The 18,772-nt window shown below is 39.8% G+C and overlaps 2 protein-coding genes across 2 annotated transcripts in view; one reads left to right on the top strand and one right to left on the bottom strand.

Moving 5' to 3' along the window:
* Positions 1-907: 907 nt before the first annotated feature.
* On the top strand, positions 908-10,701 carry paqr3a (progestin and adipoQ receptor family member IIIa). The gene is made up of 7 exons (XM_017705132.2): positions 908-1,176; positions 1,957-2,179; positions 2,942-3,104; positions 3,634-3,789; positions 8,074-8,271; positions 9,033-9,123; positions 9,210-10,701. Exons 2-7 carry the CDS (start codon positions 1,992-1,994, stop codon positions 9,350-9,352), a joined length of 939 nt encoding a protein of 312 aa, XP_017560621.1. The 5' UTR covers positions 908-1,176; positions 1,957-1,991; the 3' UTR covers positions 9,353-10,701.
* A 146-nt stretch (positions 10,702-10,847) lies between these two features.
* bmp2k (BMP2 inducible kinase) overlaps positions 10,848-18,772 on the bottom strand; it is a 43,737-nt gene continuing 35,812 nt past the window's right edge. Inside the window, exons 15-16 of the mRNA XM_037531594.1 lie at positions 18,417-18,524; positions 10,848-13,464 (exon numbers count right to left, since the gene is read on the bottom strand). Of these exons, the coding sequence (XP_037387491.1) occupies positions 12,071-13,464; positions 18,417-18,524 (1,502 nt within the window). The 3' untranslated portion in view covers positions 10,848-12,070. The remainder of the gene's footprint in view (positions 13,465-18,416; positions 18,525-18,772) is intronic.

Here is an 18,772-nt window from a genome sequence, read left to right as displayed (position 1 = left end):
ATCAGATAAACGTGTTGAGAATCAAGAAAATTTCATTTTCAGTGTCTTGCCCTGACAGTTAATCCTTCTCTCACACTTATAATGTACAGACATTATAAGTTAGAACCTTGTTATAATCTGAACCCAAATGAAACAGAAGAGAAATGGCAAACTACTCTTTGCTTTAAAATAACAGCAAAAATACAAACACATTAAAAGTATATTTTATATTACTTATTCCTGCCACATCGGTTTAAATGATCAATTCTCTACATTTTATAATATGTTTATATGTGAGACGAACAAATAAAAAATCCAGTAAGGTTACAAAAACAAATTGAGTGTAAATTGGTGCCTACAGCAGAATTTTCCACTGGTTTAAATATGAAAAATTTAATGAAATAAGGTAAACAAAGTGTATATTCATGTTGTTTTCTGATATGAGGAGCAGGACATTCTTTCTCCTTCTCTGTTCTGGCAGTAAAATGACTTATGTTCTCAAATATATATGTTAGAATCATAAATAATGACTTAGTATCTAGACAAAAATACTTATTACCTCAAAATGCTGACTTAGTATCTCGTAAGAATGATCTATTTTCTCAAATCGTTTGGAAATAATGAAAATAATTTCTTATTATCCCGAATAATTACCTGCGTTATTGACACTTCAACATTATTTGACACAGCATCCCAACATTTCTTCTCAAAATGTTAAACCGATACTTTGAGGTGTATTTCGGGATACTAAGTCAATATTTTGCGAAAATATGCCATTATTTCGAGATGTTCAGCCGGTATTTTAATGTAATAAGTCATTATTTTAGCTAAGCCTTTTTTTAAGAAGAAGAAAAAACAACGAAACATTTTGGTCCACCAGCTGACAGGAGTGGCCCCCTGTAAGAGACTCAGACAGGCTTTTATACTTAACCCAGCCGTGTTTTACACACAGCTCCAGCTGACAGTGCTGTGCTCCGGCCTGACCGGCGATAAATCCCATTCCCTCTGTCTCTGAGAAGCTCTGCCCTGACCGGTCCAGCCCGCGCAGGCTAACTCACCACCAGGCAGCAAATTGGCCAGCAGGGTTTCAGCTAGCTGAGACGAGCTGTCGAGATGAGGAGTGGGCCGGTTGTTGTTGATTCACTCGTCGAAATATACAAATGGACTGCTTTGTAGAAATAATCAGCTGATTCGGTGGTAAGTGAACGCGGGTCCGACTGAAAGGACGTGCTGTGACACGTCTGTCTGAGAAGAGAAGCCCCAGTAGCTAGCCGGTTAGCCAGTTGCTAGCTAGCTAACGCTGCTGTGTGTCTGCTGAGTTTAAAGTGAGCAACACTAAGAGACGTGGTAGCTAATCTAGCTAATCTAGCTAATCTAGCTAGGTTAGTGTTGGATGACGTTTTTTATTTTGTACCCCGAAAATTTGGATACAGTTTTCTCGCAGCCTCTCCCTTGTCTTGAAAGTATATATTTCTTGAAAGTATGTTGAAAGAAAAACAGATTGTTGTGCCGAAGTCCGTGTTTAGCATTACCGATGCTTAAAAAGTCTTCACTGGGCTGGGAACCTGTTGGCTGGTTAGCTCGCTCGCTAACCTATTAAGATCACTGCAGTGAAGTGGTTTTCAGCTCATTTTTGTCATTAAGGTTACCGGGCTGTGAGTGTGTGCTCATTCATGTCTTTCGCCGGGTATTCGGCTGCGTCTCACAGAGCAGCTTAAATAGTTCGCTGTCCAGCTAACTAGCTGCGATGTTAGCTTATTATTAGAAAGTTTCCCCCTTAAATCCAACGGTGACTGACTTGAATAACACAAGCCAGAAGGTAACTGATGCCCATTTAAGGTGGAACGGAATATTCGAATATGAAGTCAACTTAAGCTTAGACAGCTAGGTTAACGCTAGCTAACTAGCTAGTTTGTTTAGCAAACCGGGATACATGGCGTTAACTGGGACTGATCCTGAGACATCTGTGTGTTCTAGCTCCTGCTGTATGAGTGAGACTGAGTGAAGTCACCATGCCTTCAGCCAAGGCGCTGAAGAGTACACAGTACATAGAACTGGGCAGTTATCAGTACTGGCCCGTTCTTGTTCCCAGAGGCATACGCCTGTACACCTATGAGCAGGTGCCGGGATTTCTGAGGGAAAACCCTTACATTACGGATGGGTACAGAGCTTACCTCACGTCTAGACTGTGTATTAAAAGGTGAGTGCCACTGTGCAGGTTCGGAATGTCTTTTTGGAAAAAGTAATGTTTTGCCTGAGATAATGAAAAACAATTCATCTTCTTTGCCTTTAATGAATTGACAGACTATTTCCAAACGTTAAGAGCTAACACTTTACTGAAGGGCCGCATCTGTAAGGCCACATGACAATAACGTAAGCCTTTTATGGCAGCTGACATAAATCTACATAAGCATCTGGCTTCATAAAGGCTTATTCCAACAAGTGTCAATTATCATATAGGCTGCTTTTGTCCATTTTGATTTCATTAAACCTCAGCAAGTGTTATGACAGCTGATGCTTGTTGGAGTTCGCTTTTACCAGTGTAGGTCTTTGCTTGTTGTCGTGAAAGGCTTGTATATGTGTTCTGTAGCCTTAGGAAAGTGTTCCTTTTCCAACACCAGTACTAAAAGCTGACGATGCTGATGCTGATCCGAACTGGTGAAGCTACGCATAAAGCAGGCTATTTTTAAATGGAAGCTCTTCACTTAAGATGAGCAACTAAACGTAGCCTACTTGGACTAACCCACCATGAGAAATTATATTTCAGTGTGTTTGATATTTCAGGTTAGATGTGTTACAGGGTTGGATCAGATTTGCTCAATCATTGTTTTCCCTTTGATGTTAGATTTTGCACTTTCTGGTGTTAATGGCCCGATACCAAGACCCATCGATATTGATGTGCCGTTTCTAATTGTTTTACCAAATAATGTTGTCTTCTTTTACTTTCTTGTTCTCTCTGTAGTCTCTTTATCCTTTCCAATGAGACTGTGAACATTTGGAGCCATCTGCTCGGTTTCTTCTTGTTCTTCTCATTGGGTGTGTATGACATGGTGTCTGTGTTACCAATGGTTGGAGCCTCCAGGGAGGACTATGTTATTTACTCTATAGGCCTCTTCTGCTTCCAGGTGTGTCCTTTTTACTTATATTCCTCTTCCACAGTATGCAGTTTACATTGTCTTTACATGCTCAACAAATTCTGCATTTTTGAAGTCTGCTAATTTAAAGGTTGTAGTTGTTAGAGCGCTATCATTCTGTTTTCATAGTTGTAGAAAGGAGGAAAATAGCATCCTCCGACTTTGGCAGTTACTCTTTCAAGCATACGGCAGTAGCACAGAGACTCTGCTAATTCCCAGAACATACACTTTGAATGTCATGCCAAAACATTCAAAGAAAAAACCGCATGACGGTGAATATGGAACTGTGGCTGAGATGGGTCGTGTAAAGACTGAACCTAATGTAACTGAAGGATTTTATATTTTATGTTAAAGAAATCATAGAATTGTGGGCGAACCCTACTGACAGTAAGTGAAATGGTTGGGTGCTTGTTTGCAAACATGAAATTAACCTGTTAAATTTCTTTATTCATATGTCAACATGGTATTGAGGGTAAATGCCAGTTCAAGACCCGTGTTTCACCAGTCTTGATTTGCTTAGGTGTGCATGCTGTGTTCAGTGGGCTATCACCTGTTCTGCTGCCACCGCTCTGAAAAGACCAGTCGGCGCTGGATGGCCCTGGACTATGCTGGAATCTCTATTGGAACCTTAGGATGCTATCTTCTGGGAGTGTTCTATGCCTTCTACTGCAATAACGTATGTAACACCCAGCATAAATTAGTTTCAGATCATTTACACCTTGTTTTTTGTGTCTTGATTATCAAGTTTATGTCTGGAGGGGGATTATCCACATAAACATGCAGGGGAAAATGTGACCAAGACACATTTAAAACATCCAAAACATTTAAATCCAGTTCTCCAGACCACTTCAGAATGTGAGCTGAGGCATGTTTTATCCAGATATTATTCAAGAGTAAATATATTTTGAGAGCCTAATACTAGGGGAGGCGATGCCACAGTCTCATGGGGCCAGATGTGATCTCATAACCAGAATGTCTGGGGACAGAAAAATATTGGGCTCAATATTTGTGGAAATTTGGATTTATTAGTTTGGGAACACAGTAAACTTTCAAAACAAATCAGCTATGTATGTATTCAGAGCTCAAAGTAGGGACAGTGGGGTTCCCACTGACAACAGGTCTGTCATTACACATGTAAAGTAAGTTAGCATAGCTGAAAAGCAAGTTTTTGTGTGTTGCGTATTCTGAGAATGAATTATATGGGATACGCCTTGTAAGTGAGAAACATTTTGGTAGCCAGTGATGGTGTTTTGCTAGCAGATTTGTGTTGCTTGTGTTATTCACTTGTTCTCAGAAGGTTAAAATAACACAGACTACAGGGATTTGGGGGGACGTACCGCAATCCAATGCCAAAACTTACTTAATAAGTAGCCCCCAAACGTGTGTTCTCATTACTCCTGTCCCATCCCCTGGTTCTACAAATGGGTAAGGGGCTGCTGCTGTTTGATTGTGGGTTTCAATGATGAGCTCTTTGTCACTTTGTCAGCCTGTGCAATGCTTAATTCAAGTGTCAGTCAGTTTGGTTATTTTGTACTTTGCCTTTGTTCCTAAGCAAGTTTTGTGTTTTTCCAGTTTGAACACACCAACTTCAGTAGAGGGGAACATAAATTATTTAACTGATTACTTTGGTCAGGTGTGTTTAGAGCAAGTAAAACACAAAAAATGCAGAGCTCCAGGATCAGGGATAGAGGTCTACTACCTGATAGGAGCCTAACAGGGCCCAACAAGATATTGGATTTTTTTAATGAATTATGAGAATTGGTTTGGCTTAAATTTACTTTCTAAAACATGTTTTTAAAGGATTATGTCTGCTAAACTTTCTCTCTCTCTGTATTTCTGTCTCTCACACACATGTATTAGTATTGTCAGACGAAAATCCTGTATTTCCAAAATGATAACTTTACGGTAAAAAGAAAAAAACCTTCTTTTACTTTTAATGCAGGAACATGGTAATGCAAGGTAAATGCAATGGTAATGCAAGACTTTTTGCCAAGTAATTGTGGCCTGTTTCCTTTGGTCCATTCTTCATGAAATTTACACGCAATGTAAAATGTCAGCAGGCATTTTCAAATTGTGCCAAAAAATGAAAAGCAAGGTTTTCGTCCAAGAGCAGTGCCATGTACTGGTATAGTACATACAAGTACATATACTAGTACAGCAAAGCCGGTGATACTGTTTGCCAGGGACCTAGTGATAGTATTTTGAGCTGTGGTAGCAGCAACATATTTACCATGGATTTCGCAGCAGCTACCAGCCACAAATAAATGTTGATGTTAGAGTAAATCCTCACATTGGTTATGTTAGTGTTGGCTACAGCAAAAATGTGTATGTGAAAAGTTTTTTAGTTCATTTTTTTTCGATCAAGCACTTGGTGACAAAGCAAAGTGGTGTAAAATAGTGTCTGCATTCATCTGTCTGTGTTAGTGTGAATGCAGGGACTTCAATTTCATGCATGTGCAGACTTCTAGTGCAAATGTATGATTTTCTAGGCAACAACCATATTTTGCGTTGAACAGAAAAAAGTGAGGGAACAACACAGACAGCTGGTTGTTGCATTACAAACAGATTTGCATATTACATGATGCATAACAATTTGATTTCTGTCTAGCAAACTGGAGCCATGTCTGACTACCAAGTGCAAATGCATGTGATTGAATCTTATCAGAATTATAGTACAGGTAAGAGTTGCATTAAGTGACCGGTTCAAGTACACTCGTTTTAGGGCATCATAACATCACGTTTCTTGTGTCTCGGTAAGAGCCGATATTGGTTTAGTAAGCTGCACTCAGCAGCTGTGCACAGACTGAACACCTCTCAGGGTGAGCTTGAAACTTGCAAATCCAGCATCTAGGCAAATTCCAATTCAAGCAGAAGTAAACTGTCCCATGTGATTGACATGAAAAGATGAGTGTTTACAGCGTGCCTGTGGCATGTGCGTGTGTATGTGTGTGGGGTGAGATTCAGACGGGGTAGATTAATTAGTTGGCCTGAGGAGCGTTGTCCCATAGCGGTCTAACAGCAGATGGTCGTCTTGCTTTTGTTGAGGGCATATGCTACCTGTGCAACAGTTCACCTTTTGCAGCAGAAAACACTTGTGCATGATCCATAGAGCTTATAGGTGGTAAAATGAACTTTTAACTTTTTCACAAAGCTAGACTACACACAACAATAAGTTAATGTCCTTTCAGCATTTGTCATATAGTGTAATATTGGTACAAAGCTAGCTGCATAACATCCTCTCTCTTGACTGCTTGACTCAACATATTTGGCTGAGAACAGAGTCTTCTTTGTCTCAAGCAAGCGACGAGCAGAGCTTTTAGAGAAACTTGGATCTGGAACATCCGATGCAGGCGGCTAGCTCTTGTCCCCCAACTCCCACTTGCTCTTTGCGGTGCGCCACTGCGATTGGCCATGTCGTTTTGCGCGCTGCCTCCCTCCTCCCCCACCCCTCCACATATTGGAAGTGCTGGCTTATTGTGCCCCAGAATGCGGTGGAAATCTGCTCCAGCCCAAAGCAGATGGCCGCGTTCGTGGACCCACTCCGTCACTCCTGTTCCCCACCATATGACATTCACACGTGGGTGAGCCATCTCCACTCTCCCCCTGCCAAGTGTTTAGCTTTGCTTTTTGGGTGACTACTCAATCAGCCAAGTCCCCCAAGAGAAAGAGAGACTGTTTTCTTTCTTTCTCTCTCTCTTACTCACTCACTCACTTCTTCTCACACTCATTTTTTTCCATCCCGCACACAAGGAAGTTTATTTAGGCAATGGTGTAGGACACTTTCAGACTCAGATTCAGAATCCCGTTATGGGCTTTGTATGTACTAGGAGTTTGTCATGGTGAAATTGGTACAAACATTAATTGACAACGTGTGTGTGTGTATGTATGTATGTATGTATGTATGTATGTATGTATGTATACACACACACACACACACACACCTACGTACATACATGTATGTGATTAACTGGAAATCAAAGATTATTATAGTCAAAGCGTCCTGTACTGTTTAATGGGGCACCATTCCACTGAACCAGAGGAAGTGAACCCTAGAATACCAACCTAAGGAGGACCCGAGAAAGGTTCTCTGGAATGTACAGTTAATTTGCTCACACTGTATGATAACGCCCAGTCCACACTATATGAAATCCAGCCTCTACAGACAGATCTATGAACAATATCAAATAAAGTTGTCTGAGTACTGCACAGACACGCTGAGAAATTGAACAGCTTTGATAGCACAGTGCACTGAAACTAAACCAAGTAATGAACACTGTAGGACAATAATCTCTCTACAGCCTATTTATACAGCCTATAAGATGGTTTTACAAAATCAGTGATGACATTTATACCTTACAATTCTATTGTCCAGCAGAGTAAAGTCAGCATATATGGACTTAAGTTTCGCAGTTGTTGACTTTTTTTGCTTCCAACGCCTCTCTACCCGTATTAGAGAAGTGTTTATGATTGTGTGTATATTAAAAAACTGCACAGAGAATTTTTGGCAGGAATTTGCCAAGGCAGGATGTTTAAAGTGATCAGAGACCTTGTGTCCAACTGCTATGGTGTCAGAAACACTTCCCTGTGTGAGCAGGCCCTCATTCCCTGCCAGCTTGAGTCATTTGTTCATTAGCACAGCAGCGTACGTTCAGCTGTCATCCGCAGTATCAGCTGGTATCTCACAGATCAAAGAAGTTCGTTCACTAGGGGGTGCTGAAGAGAAATCTGGAACCAAACCTCTGTTCTTCAGACTAGCTCAGAAGAGTTAAATGAGATGAATGTTTTATAAAAAAGTTTAAAATCAAATAGTATAAAGAATTAAAAAAAAAAATTGCACCTACTGCATATTCTCTTATATTTGATTTCCCAGCTCTTACTCACTTGTGTGTCACCTGTATGGGGTGAAGGCATGTGAGCTTGCTATATGTAATTTTTAATTTTTTTTCTTCCTGCTTTTCAGTACTGGCGGCAGGTGTACTTGGTCACTGTCCTGGCCATGACACTGGGAGTGTTCTTTGCCCAGATACACCCCCATTACTTGACCAAGAATTGGCAGAAGCTGCGTTCAGTCATCTTCTGCTCTGTAGCTGGCTACGGCCTCATTCCTACCTTCCACTGGATCTGGCTCAGCGGAGGTTTCAGCTCTGCCATCGTACAGGTAAGCCTGTGCTTCAGGCTGTTTGATCTTTAGCTTAGCTCTCCTGCTTCAGAAATATTACAGCAGCATGGTGGTTTCAGGAACGTTCCAAACAGCTGTTTTTTGAGCATTCCTCAACTTTCCCAGTCTTTTGTCCCTATCCCAACTTTTTTGAAACGTGTTGCAGGCATCAAATTCAAATTGAGCAAGTATTTGCAAAAACAATAAAGTTTATCCATTTGAACATTAAATATCTTGTCTTTGTAGTGTATTCAATTGAATATAGGTTGAAAAGGATTTGCAAATCATCGCATTCTGTTTTTATTTATGCTTTACACAACGTCCCAACTTCATTGGAATTGGGGTTGTAGAATGCTATGCTGTGCTACTATAAAACGTTATGGACTGTGTGAGTGATTGAGTGAGTGAATGATTGAAAGAAAGAAACAAGTAGGCAGCCCAGTTTCCCAAAAGCATCTTTGTGTTAAGATAATCTTAAAAGATTGTACTGCATGTAATGGTTGCTCTAGCATTTAAGAAACAGACTGCTCCTGGCCATGTGGCTGCTGACTGTGGTCGCTAGCTCAGAAAAGCTGTCTATTGAAATTGGAAGTAAAATATCTCAGTCATTAGATATAATTGCAGTTGTATGGACTTTTGAGCTTTTTCTGTGTTGTGCAGTAGTTCCTAGGGAAGAGTTTTACCTCAGGGCCTTTTCAGTTGAAGATTAGTTGTTTTTACATATGTACATTTTGCACTTCTTTGTTTTTGTTTTTTTTTAGGACTTTGTTCCTAGAGTGCTGATAATGTACTTCTTCGCTTCAGCTGCCTTTGTCTTTTATGTGTCCAAGGTTCCAGAGCGCTACTTCCCAGGTAAAATTACACAGGTCACAGGAGAATTTAGTGTCTTTACACATAAGCCAACTTAATTAATGCTCCAGTGTTCTTTTTACGTTAAGGTCAGCTGAACTACGTGGGCTCCAGTCACCAGGTCTGGCACATTCTGGTGGTGCTCCTGTTCTACTGGTGGCATCAGTCTGCACTATTCATCACTAATTATCGACACACATACCCCTGTCCTGACTCAGCTATGCATGCATAGGGATTCTTGGGTATGCCTGAAGAATCAGCTTTGAAAAGGCAGTGGAACAGTAGGATGATTTCCATTGTAACACACAAGTGAGCCTCATTTAATGTGCAGATTTTCTTGCGCAGTAATTATCCTTCACTTGCTGTGCATTTCAGGTAAGTATCACATTCAGTCCACTGCTAACACTAATCATAACTGCAGGCTGATTTCTGCAGGCTGATCAGAATCCATAGTGAAACCCAAATGTATTGTTACCAACATCAAAAATGATTCTCTTGCTAGCCGTTATCAGAGTTGTTGTAAATATTGTAGAAGTGCCTAGTCATTTAATTTGAAATGCTTTAAAGCGCATCATAAGTGTTTGGGGTGTTGGGGGTGGGGTGGGGGGTAAGGAACTCTTGCAGGAGTGACACAAAGGTTTCCTGCTGTTTATTTAAAAGCTGGAGGGACTTTTAAAGATTGGAATCTTCTTTGGGTTCCCACATGTCATGAGTGCTTTAGAAAGCCATTTACAGCGATAATGATTTGCATGGCAGCTCATTGTCCCTGAGCAATGATGTTCATTTTTTTTTTTGCTCCTTTTGGACTTTATAAATCACTGTTGACTCCTTTTTTTTTTTTTTGGTGTTCACATTTAGTTTAAGGTACTGTATATTAATTTACTGCTCCACCCAATTTTTGTTTGTCCAGGTGGATTGAAGGGGGAATATGCACAGCATGAAAATGTTATACAGTAACATTTAAAGAAGTTTAATTTCAAATTTGGCTTCCTGTATGCAGACTGCATGATGGTATTTGGATTTCATTCATTGCTATGTCAGATGTACCAAAGATTTTGATACGGCAACAAGAGACTTTTGTATGAATACAAACAGGCTACACCCATGAAGTGTACATTTTTCTATTAAAACTTTTTGTGTAATTAGTGTTATTCTGTAGTTTGTAACCCTTGCTTTCAATATAATGTCCAAGTCATAGTCTGCACAAAATGGTCTTTTTTTGTAAATGAAAGTGCAATGCAGAATGTCTGTTACATCATTTTCACTGGAGCACTAAAGTACTTGATACTAAAAATGATTGTGGTCTGCTCTGTCTTTGATAATTTGATAAGCTATGGACACTGACTACTGTGCTGTCTGCCTTCATTTATGTTTATAGATCCTATTTACTGCAATGTCAGAATTGACATTTTCTTTCATATTCTCTGCATAAGTACATCATTTTCCTCTTTGTGGCTATTATTTAATCCTGAATATAGCACTGAATATTTTAATTTTTCAATGTAATGTTGAGACCAACATGTTGGGTTCATCTCAAGTAACTACTGCCGCTTTATATAAAATCATTTTATATTGTGTCAACTCTTGTTTCGAGAAGTGTTTTGTTCCCTATTTTGTCAAGTTGAAAGCTGTCAGTCATTTAGTTCACTCACTAATTTCTAAAGATATGAACTCAAAGAAAAGAAAATATATTTAAAATCATTAACAAAATTTAAACAAAGAAGTGATTCAAAAAAGAAATTCAATAGTTTATTGCATTGTTAGAGAGCAGTGAAGCACAACAAATCAAACGAATAAAAGAATAAAGACAGTATTGCAATGTTAAAAGTTCAGCTGGTAAAAGAAGCTTCAAAAAAAGTTGCTTTAGTCAAAAGATGGTGTGCCAAGTGCTGTAAGACTCAACATTATATATAGTGTAAATCACCCTTTTCTCATGCTTTCCAGTTGTTAGTCTCCCCTTATGATGCCTTATTTTGTACATTTGAAAACTGAACGTGGTACATTCGTTAAGTCCTTTCCCTTTTTGATGAGGGCTAGCTGTTAATGATTGTAGGTTTATCAAGAGTTTATATACACACCATCTGCATGTATGTTTTGGTTACAGGGCTTAGTATGAGTTTTATGCCAGCTTGGGAGAAATGTCTTGCAGCACCAAAAGTCTTACAAAAAGTTTTTGACGTTCCAAGGGTCATACCAACTCAAACATGATCTTAAGTGACTCCCTTTTCAAGTTAGTATTTTGGGGGGAAAAAACAGCCACAGGAATAAAATCTCTATGAACTGAATGCACTTAATGTTGAATTATGCATAGAAAATGGTACACAAAATAAGAATGGAGAAGGCCTATGCTGAAATGATTCTGTTGACACAAATGCACCACAACAGCCATTTGTGTATTTGAGGTACAGTAAAAGCAGGGTGGAGCATACCCATATAAGGCAATATGGTGTGAAATTGACCTATCTTGTAGATCATGCAGGAAGCAATAACCTACACGAGGACCACTTACAACCTGGCAGTCCATGATTGAGCACGCACTTAGATCCCAGATTTAGCAATGTACTAAATCTAATAAAAACAAAGGATAGCATATTGTCAGCTTTTCGCTAATGTTTTCTCAGAGCACACTGTGATGCAGCATAAAAGGCTTCTCAGCGATCTGGTACAGACTAAAGGTAATGCATAAAAAGTCTTAAAAAACATCCATACACAGGTTCAAGTCAAGTTCAGGAAAAAACAAGTTACTCTGAAGTCAAGTTAGGTATTAAAATAGTTTAAAAGCTGTAAAAGTTGTTTTTCAACTAACTCAAAGGCCCATGATCTGTTTGGACACACACTGAGACCACACCACAAAGCTGCCATCTGGTAAATTTCAAAAGGTCGCTTTGACTTTGCATAAAGCAGCAACATTTGTGCAAGTGCACTCTGTGTGTGCCGGAAGACGAGACATTCACTGCTTTGAGGGGAAAGGTGCAGCTCCAAAGGGGTCAAGATCCATTTGAGGGGTCTGCTGAGACCCGCCATGGACCACCAGTTCAGTGAAGGGCACAGCCCCAAAGTCATCCATTTTGTTCCCATCAAACGTGGCATGTAGGGAGCCAGTCCGGGATCTGCCATTGGCCGTGTTGTCACTTTTGTTGTCTCCCAAGCCCGGGTGCTGACCATGCCGAATGCCGTCTTGCGGATGGAAAGGCTTGGCGCCAAAGGGGTCCAGCAAGGCCTCTTCAGAAGGTAAAGCCGTTCCCTTCTCTTTAACTTCTCCCATTGAGATGCTGATGTTCTCTTTAGAGGCACTGAGAAACTCATTGCTACTCTGCGAATCTCTTCTACCCACCTTCTTGTGCCGTCGTACCCGCTCAGGGGTACGGAAGCTGGGCTTGTTGCTCTTCCTACCACTAGTTGGGGTGCCATGGTGCCGCTTTCCATTACCACCACTGGCCTCCTGCTTTGTGCGTCTTTGCCGTGAGGAAAGCTTCTGGAGGCTGCGCTGCTTCAGCTTCTGCTGCTGGGGGCTTTGTGCCTCTTCAAAAGGCACATGGCCAAAGATGTCTTCCTGGCTTCTGGAGGTCGGTTCCACGTGGCTGGGCTGGAAGGGCGAGAAGCCAAACACATCTACACTGGCCGGGGAGACGGGTGGTGTCTGGCCGCTGGTAGCGTCACCACTCCTGCTGGACTTGGAGAGGTTCCTGTTGAAGGGAGCTTTGGTGAAAACATCAAACTCCTCCATGGTGTTTTCCTGGCTCGCCTGCCTAAAAGGGGCTTTGGCAAAAACATCTACACATTCTGGTGGTGACTCTCCAGGCTGACCACTGCCAATGAATGGCACAGCGCCAAATACGTCCACTTTGCTTGCGCTAGGCATGGCAGTGCTGGGTGAATCAGGAGGGGTGATCAAACTGGTTCCAGATTCACCTCTAGCACTTCCCTTTGCAAATGCTGAATTTTTTTCATCTAGCGGTCTCCCTGCGCAGGCTTTTACTTTTCTCTGGTCACAGTCTGAGTCCGAGCTATGTTTGTCCTCCTCTTCCTCAACCTCTTCCTCAGAGTCCATGAGCAGAGGCCTCTGGCCCAGGTTCTCTGGCTCAGTGTCTTCATGCTCACTATTGAGGCCTTCATCCTCCTCTACCTCATCATCTTCACTGCTTTTGGGCGAGGGAGGGTCAGACTCAAAGTCACTGTCCGATTCCTCCCCTGCTTTATGAGGCAGTAGGCCAGAGGAGCTGCTCTTTTTTGTAGGCTTCTGTTCCTTGGCAGATAGTTGGACAGACTCCTCCAAAGCACCTTGTCCAGCAGCAACAACAACCGACTCTATATTTGGTTGCTCTGTTGTGTGCACAGCAGATCCTGATAGAAAAAGACACAGAGGTTAAAATCATGTTCGGAGATGCATGAAGAGCATAGTGATGCGTATATGCACACCACCCAGCATAACGTTCTTAAGGATGAGTGAATTAATACTACAGTCCTTTTAATACCCTATTTGAATTTATTTTAATTGAAATACAGCATTTTACCCTTCAAAACACAGTGGTTTCTAGAAAAGGATCTGTACAGATGGGCTGTGTCTTAATATGGGAAAGGGTTTAAGGATAATTTAAGGATAAACGAAAAGGCAGTGAAAGGGGGGCGTTCTTTAGACAGAGAACATAATTACTGCTTTGTTCTGTGTTGTATAATGATGCTGGATTATTGGAGTGTCCAACCTTGATGACATCTTGCATTTTATAGATAAACCTAACAGACTGAACTACTGAAACAGAAGTCATAATGACAGAATTATAGAACTCATATGGTCAAAAAGCTGCTCTTTTCTAGTAAAGCCTGTCCTGACTTGACCCAGAGAGGTCCTAAAGACTTAGTTCACAAATAAGATTCTTTTAGCTCCAAGAAAAGCTCTTTTTGATGAAAATGGAAGGCTGTTTCCAAAACTGTTCATTCCTAACAAGTTTATAAATATAAAATTTTAATTGTTGCACACTAAATGTACTGCCATTTAAATATACTACTGCATGGCAATTAAGAACGAAGCAAACTGAAAAACTGTCTTTCATCTTTATCAACATATATAAATAATTACTGAGCTATTATATACTAACTTTTCCCCCCTCATTTCTAATCCTCAGTATAGCTGGTTGAAGCCATACCCCATGCTGCGCAGTCAGAGCTGCAAATCTGTTACCATCTAAACCCTCCAAACTGGCAAGACTAGACAAAGGGTTAGCCAAACACTGTGTTATGTATAAGTAAGTTTATAAAAGGCGGGCTGGGGAGAGCTCGAGGGGGGGTAAAGAGAAAAGTAATCGGGAGCAGGAGCGTCGGCGGGGGGTTAAAATCGAAACAGTTCGCATGAAGGCAGGGTAGAAGAAATCAAAGGCAGTATCTTTTTAGCTTGTACTAGAAAGATTACAGCCCATCTAATAATGTGTAGCTTTTAGAATACAGCTACCTCAAGGGCAGCACAACAGAACAACTTTAATCATATAAGATCTAAACTTGGAAATTTACTGGGCGATGTTATTTTCTATGGCTGCCTGCGTTTTGATGACAACCCTTGTAAAAGTGGCAATAACATATAATGATTAAGCCCCCAGACCATGTGGAAATATAGGCCTCCTGTAACACTTGAACACAGCGGCTATGTCAGGGTGCTGCTGCAGCCACATGTCCACACAGTGGATTACACAAGACCCCTTATCCTAGGTCAACAGATGCTCAACTGGCTGTGCTGTCCATGCTCATGTTATATGAAAATTAATTATGATCTCCCACTATGCTGCTATGGTACGCAACAAAAACAGCATAATTTCGTCCACATTATCTCCGGAAAATTTGGGTCCAAATAGCTGACATGCATCTGACATGATTTTGGTGCCCTTTGTGTTAAAAAGGGTTTCTTTATCAGACATATATCTTTTTTCTTTTTAATATGACAAAGAAGGTATATGGTTGTATTGTTTGGGTATCCAGCATGCTTTCTAAGATTACTTGTTTAATCAAGCTTGGACAATGGGATTACAGATGCAGGACACAAAACATACAGCAATAAACATGACTGTTATTCATGCTTAATAATGCAACATATGTTTACTGTTTTTAGGATAAAACATTCTGCAGTAACTGGGCTTTTAAAATTTACATTTAAAAAATTCTTTTTTCAATCAAATTTATTTAAGTATGTAAAATTCAGTAGATGTGAATCTTGTAATAATCTCTTGGCTATGCTTCCTAGTTTCAGAGTTCTACAACTACAACTAATGATGTACTCAAAATCATCAGATGCATTACGTTTTCATTTCATTTGTGAAGGAGATAAAGACAGCCATGCTTATTTAAGAACATCTTGCTTATGTGGTATAAATATTGCACCTAAAGGCACTGGAACCTCAGTAACCCGGGGGGCGGGGGGGGTGAAGACAATCAAATAGAATGAGAAACAGTCATAACTCAATTACATGCTTCTATAACAAAATCAACAAAAATATATATTGCTTTTGAATACAATTTTTATTTATCATTATCAGTTTATGAAGAAACATTCAGTTACACATTATGATACATGAGCATTTACATTTCTGTCTCAAGAGAACAGAACATTATGAACAACTTATTCAACTAATGGTTATGTATAAATATATGAAAAAGTTGGTTACTGAAGAATGATCAAGCTACCGCATTGTACTAAAATACTTTAGTCTCTATTTAGCCTAAGAGGCATCACAGCACATTAAACCTAACATTGTAGAGTTGGCGTTTTGAAGTGATGCTCTACCATCGTACAGTGATTGTTACGCTAGGTTTTAGGACCCTAGTTAGTTATAGCCACTCTGCATCATAAACCGATTCAAATCACTTCGTTATGGTGTCAAGACTGAGACCTGTCTACGCTGCATAATAACTGTTGGTTGAACATGGCCAGCCATATCAAAATCAGATTTGATAACTACAGCTGAGTGGCTACAATTAACCAAGATGACAACAGTAGAACAATGAATATATTAGAATAATGAAGATAGCAACAGCTTTAAGATGAGGGTTGGATGAAAGAAATTAATGAACAAAAATGCAGCTTTCTGTGACTGTACCAAGAACTTTTACAAAGGAAATCTAAACTAAAACTCCAGTCCATATGGCAATGTACCCTTTTTGTTCTTATATGCATGCACATTTGTAATGTAGAATATGGCTCAGTCAGGATTTTTACTCTTTAGATTCAGAAATATTTCCATAAATACCCCACTCAACCAAGATGTCTCTGAGAATGGCTGTCTTTATCCAAAACAAAATGATTGCAATTAAAAGTTAGAATTTATATAAATAAGTATAAAGGATGTTCTGATTTTAGTCAGAACTGAAGTGGTGATGAGATGAATGAGTAAAAAAATTAGGAATCCAGCATGTGGACTAAACAAACATTATGGTCAACTTACCTTTGGCAAAAGAAAGTCTTAGTAAACAAGTTATGTTGAGCACCCATGTAAACTCTTTCTAGTACAAACAACAGGTAGCCTGTTATCCACACACAGCTTGAAGTCAAAAATGGGTTTACAATTAAGAAACCCTAGTATCTTTAAACTCAAGATGAGGGTCAATCTGTGCACAGAAAACTAGCCCTGCATATATGTTCATTGATGAGACGTATGTGCATAAGGTTCAACTATTTGCTGCTTAGATGAACAAAATGGCAGCAAAGTAATATAGCATAAAAGTGATATGTTTTTTTTTTAACAAATGAAGGTCCATGCATTCTCAGACACAGCCTGGTTCTATGGCATAAACTAACAAGTGAACAAGAAAAAGTAAATGTGCACTAACATAGGCTACATAGCAAAGCATCACATTTCAAGAGGTGGGGGGAGAAGCCCACAGGAAAATGAGGACCATGCACATTTAGTTCCTTTTGCAGATCCAACAGTGCTCCGATTATGTGTCTAAACTCACCCTCACTTAATGAACCTGCCAACGTCCCAAAATTGGCAACTTAAAGTATCTTCACAGTTAAAAAAAATAAATAAATAAAAAATAAGAAGGGAAAAAAAAAAAAAAAAAAAAAAAGAGTGGAAATGGCTCAATGAGGGAACCAACGCCAATTTTAACACTGGATAGAAACTTGTGATTAACTCCATGAGAAATTGGCATGTTTCTAAGACGAGTAAACACAGTGGCAATGAAGAGCTCTGCAAGTGTTTCATTAAGCAAGATCCATGAGTGTGTACCTGAGAAATCCTGGCTTTCGCCACAATTATTAGCATGAACTATCAAAAAGAAAAAAAAGCTAATTAAGACAAAAGTATGTAGCCTCTGGTAAAAGGGAAAATCAGTCTGCTCAAGAATCAGGACTATTCTTTCATGCCAAACTGATGCTATTTACGATGTAAATGTCAAAAAGAATAAGGACATTTTATTAGCATCTCTTTCACATTAATGAAGTGTAAGAATTTTGGTTGATCGTTTTCTTTCATGTAAAAACTCTTGGCTGAAACATTTATAGTTTCCATCCTTTTTCAACTTTCTGGCTTTAAAATTACATTAACTTAACTGAAAGCCAAAGTTCCTAACTAGTGCTCTCTACATAATTTGAGAAATGTCTGCAGCCACTTTCATTACTTCTCTTAATGGACAAAGGCTTACAAATGAAGTTGTCTTCCTACTACATTAAAGTGCAAAAGCCTCCAACCAAGGTTAAAAAGACAAACTAGAATATAAAGCATAGAGGCACAAAAAAGCCCTAAGTTTATATGGGATTACTGCATATGGGCTTCAGTATAACAAAGAGCATGTCAACTCCAAGGTCCTTTTAGGCAAAAATAAAATACAAAAGAAAGAAGAAACTGAAATACTACAAACCTTAGTGGTATGCGTATGCCTCATAATTCACTATATTCCAAAAAAAAAAAAAAAAATCTATTATTAGTATTATATATATATTTGTGCAGTTTGTGGAGGCTGTTCTTATTGCTATGTAGCATTTTACTATAAGCCTGATCTAATGGCCCCTAGTATGCGTTTCCTGCTCTAAATATATATCAAATATGTATCTTCCTTAAATAATTCATACCGTCAATATACTTATGCTCAACACAGATTTCTAACTGTGTACTTATAAGTCTTCCAATAGTGGCACACTCCCAGATCCAGAAGTGAATGTTGGTGTCAAGTGGCACATCCAGAGGACGGAAGATGCAGAGGTTGGAATTGAGGGGGAGACAGCACATGAGCATGAGGGGATAGTAACAGGGAACTCAGTGGACAGGGTCTTTTCGTTGTGGGTTGGGGAGTAGCCGGCTGCTAGAACTTGCCTGCACTGGCCACAAAGGGCACAGAGCCGAAGGGATCCTCGGGGACCAGAGGCTGCTGCCGCTCCACACCACTGGCCTCCATGCTGACCGCTCTCTCCACTGGTTGCTCTGAGAGAGAAGAGAGAGGCATTACTGCGACGGTGCTGTGAGGCACAGATGCCCTCTGCTGGAGAGGGAGAGAAACAGTTCTTTCGTAGCACTGCATGAAATCAAGTTATTTAACCTTGGTTGGAGGCTTTTGCACTTTAATGATGTGTAAAGGAAAATATATGACTAAAATGAATATATCACTTAACCAAGTAAATTCTAAAAACTGGAGAAACACTTGAGCAAAAACATGTGCCAGACAGGGATTT

This window comes from Pygocentrus nattereri, chromosome 20 (genome assembly GCF_015220715.1).
Source record: "Pygocentrus nattereri isolate fPygNat1 chromosome 20, fPygNat1.pri, whole genome shotgun sequence".
NCBI classification, from domain to species: Eukaryota; Metazoa; Chordata; class Actinopteri; order Characiformes; family Serrasalmidae; genus Pygocentrus; species Pygocentrus nattereri.
The sequence above is the reverse complement of the archived record's forward strand: the minus strand, read 5'-3'. Positions and strand labels throughout refer to the sequence as shown.

Coding starts and splice junctions, on each gene's coding strand:
- paqr3a (XM_017705132.2), top strand. CDS start 1,992: ATGCCTTCAGCCAAGGCGCTGAAGAGTACACAGTACATAGAACTGGGC. Junction 2,180..2,941: donor TCTAGACTGTGTATTAAAAG/GTGAGTGCCACT, acceptor TTCTCTCTGTAG/TCTCTTTATCCTTTCCAATG. Junction 3,790..8,073: donor ATGCCTTCTACTGCAATAAC/GTATGTAACACC, acceptor CCTGCTTTTCAG/TACTGGCGGCAGGTGTACTT.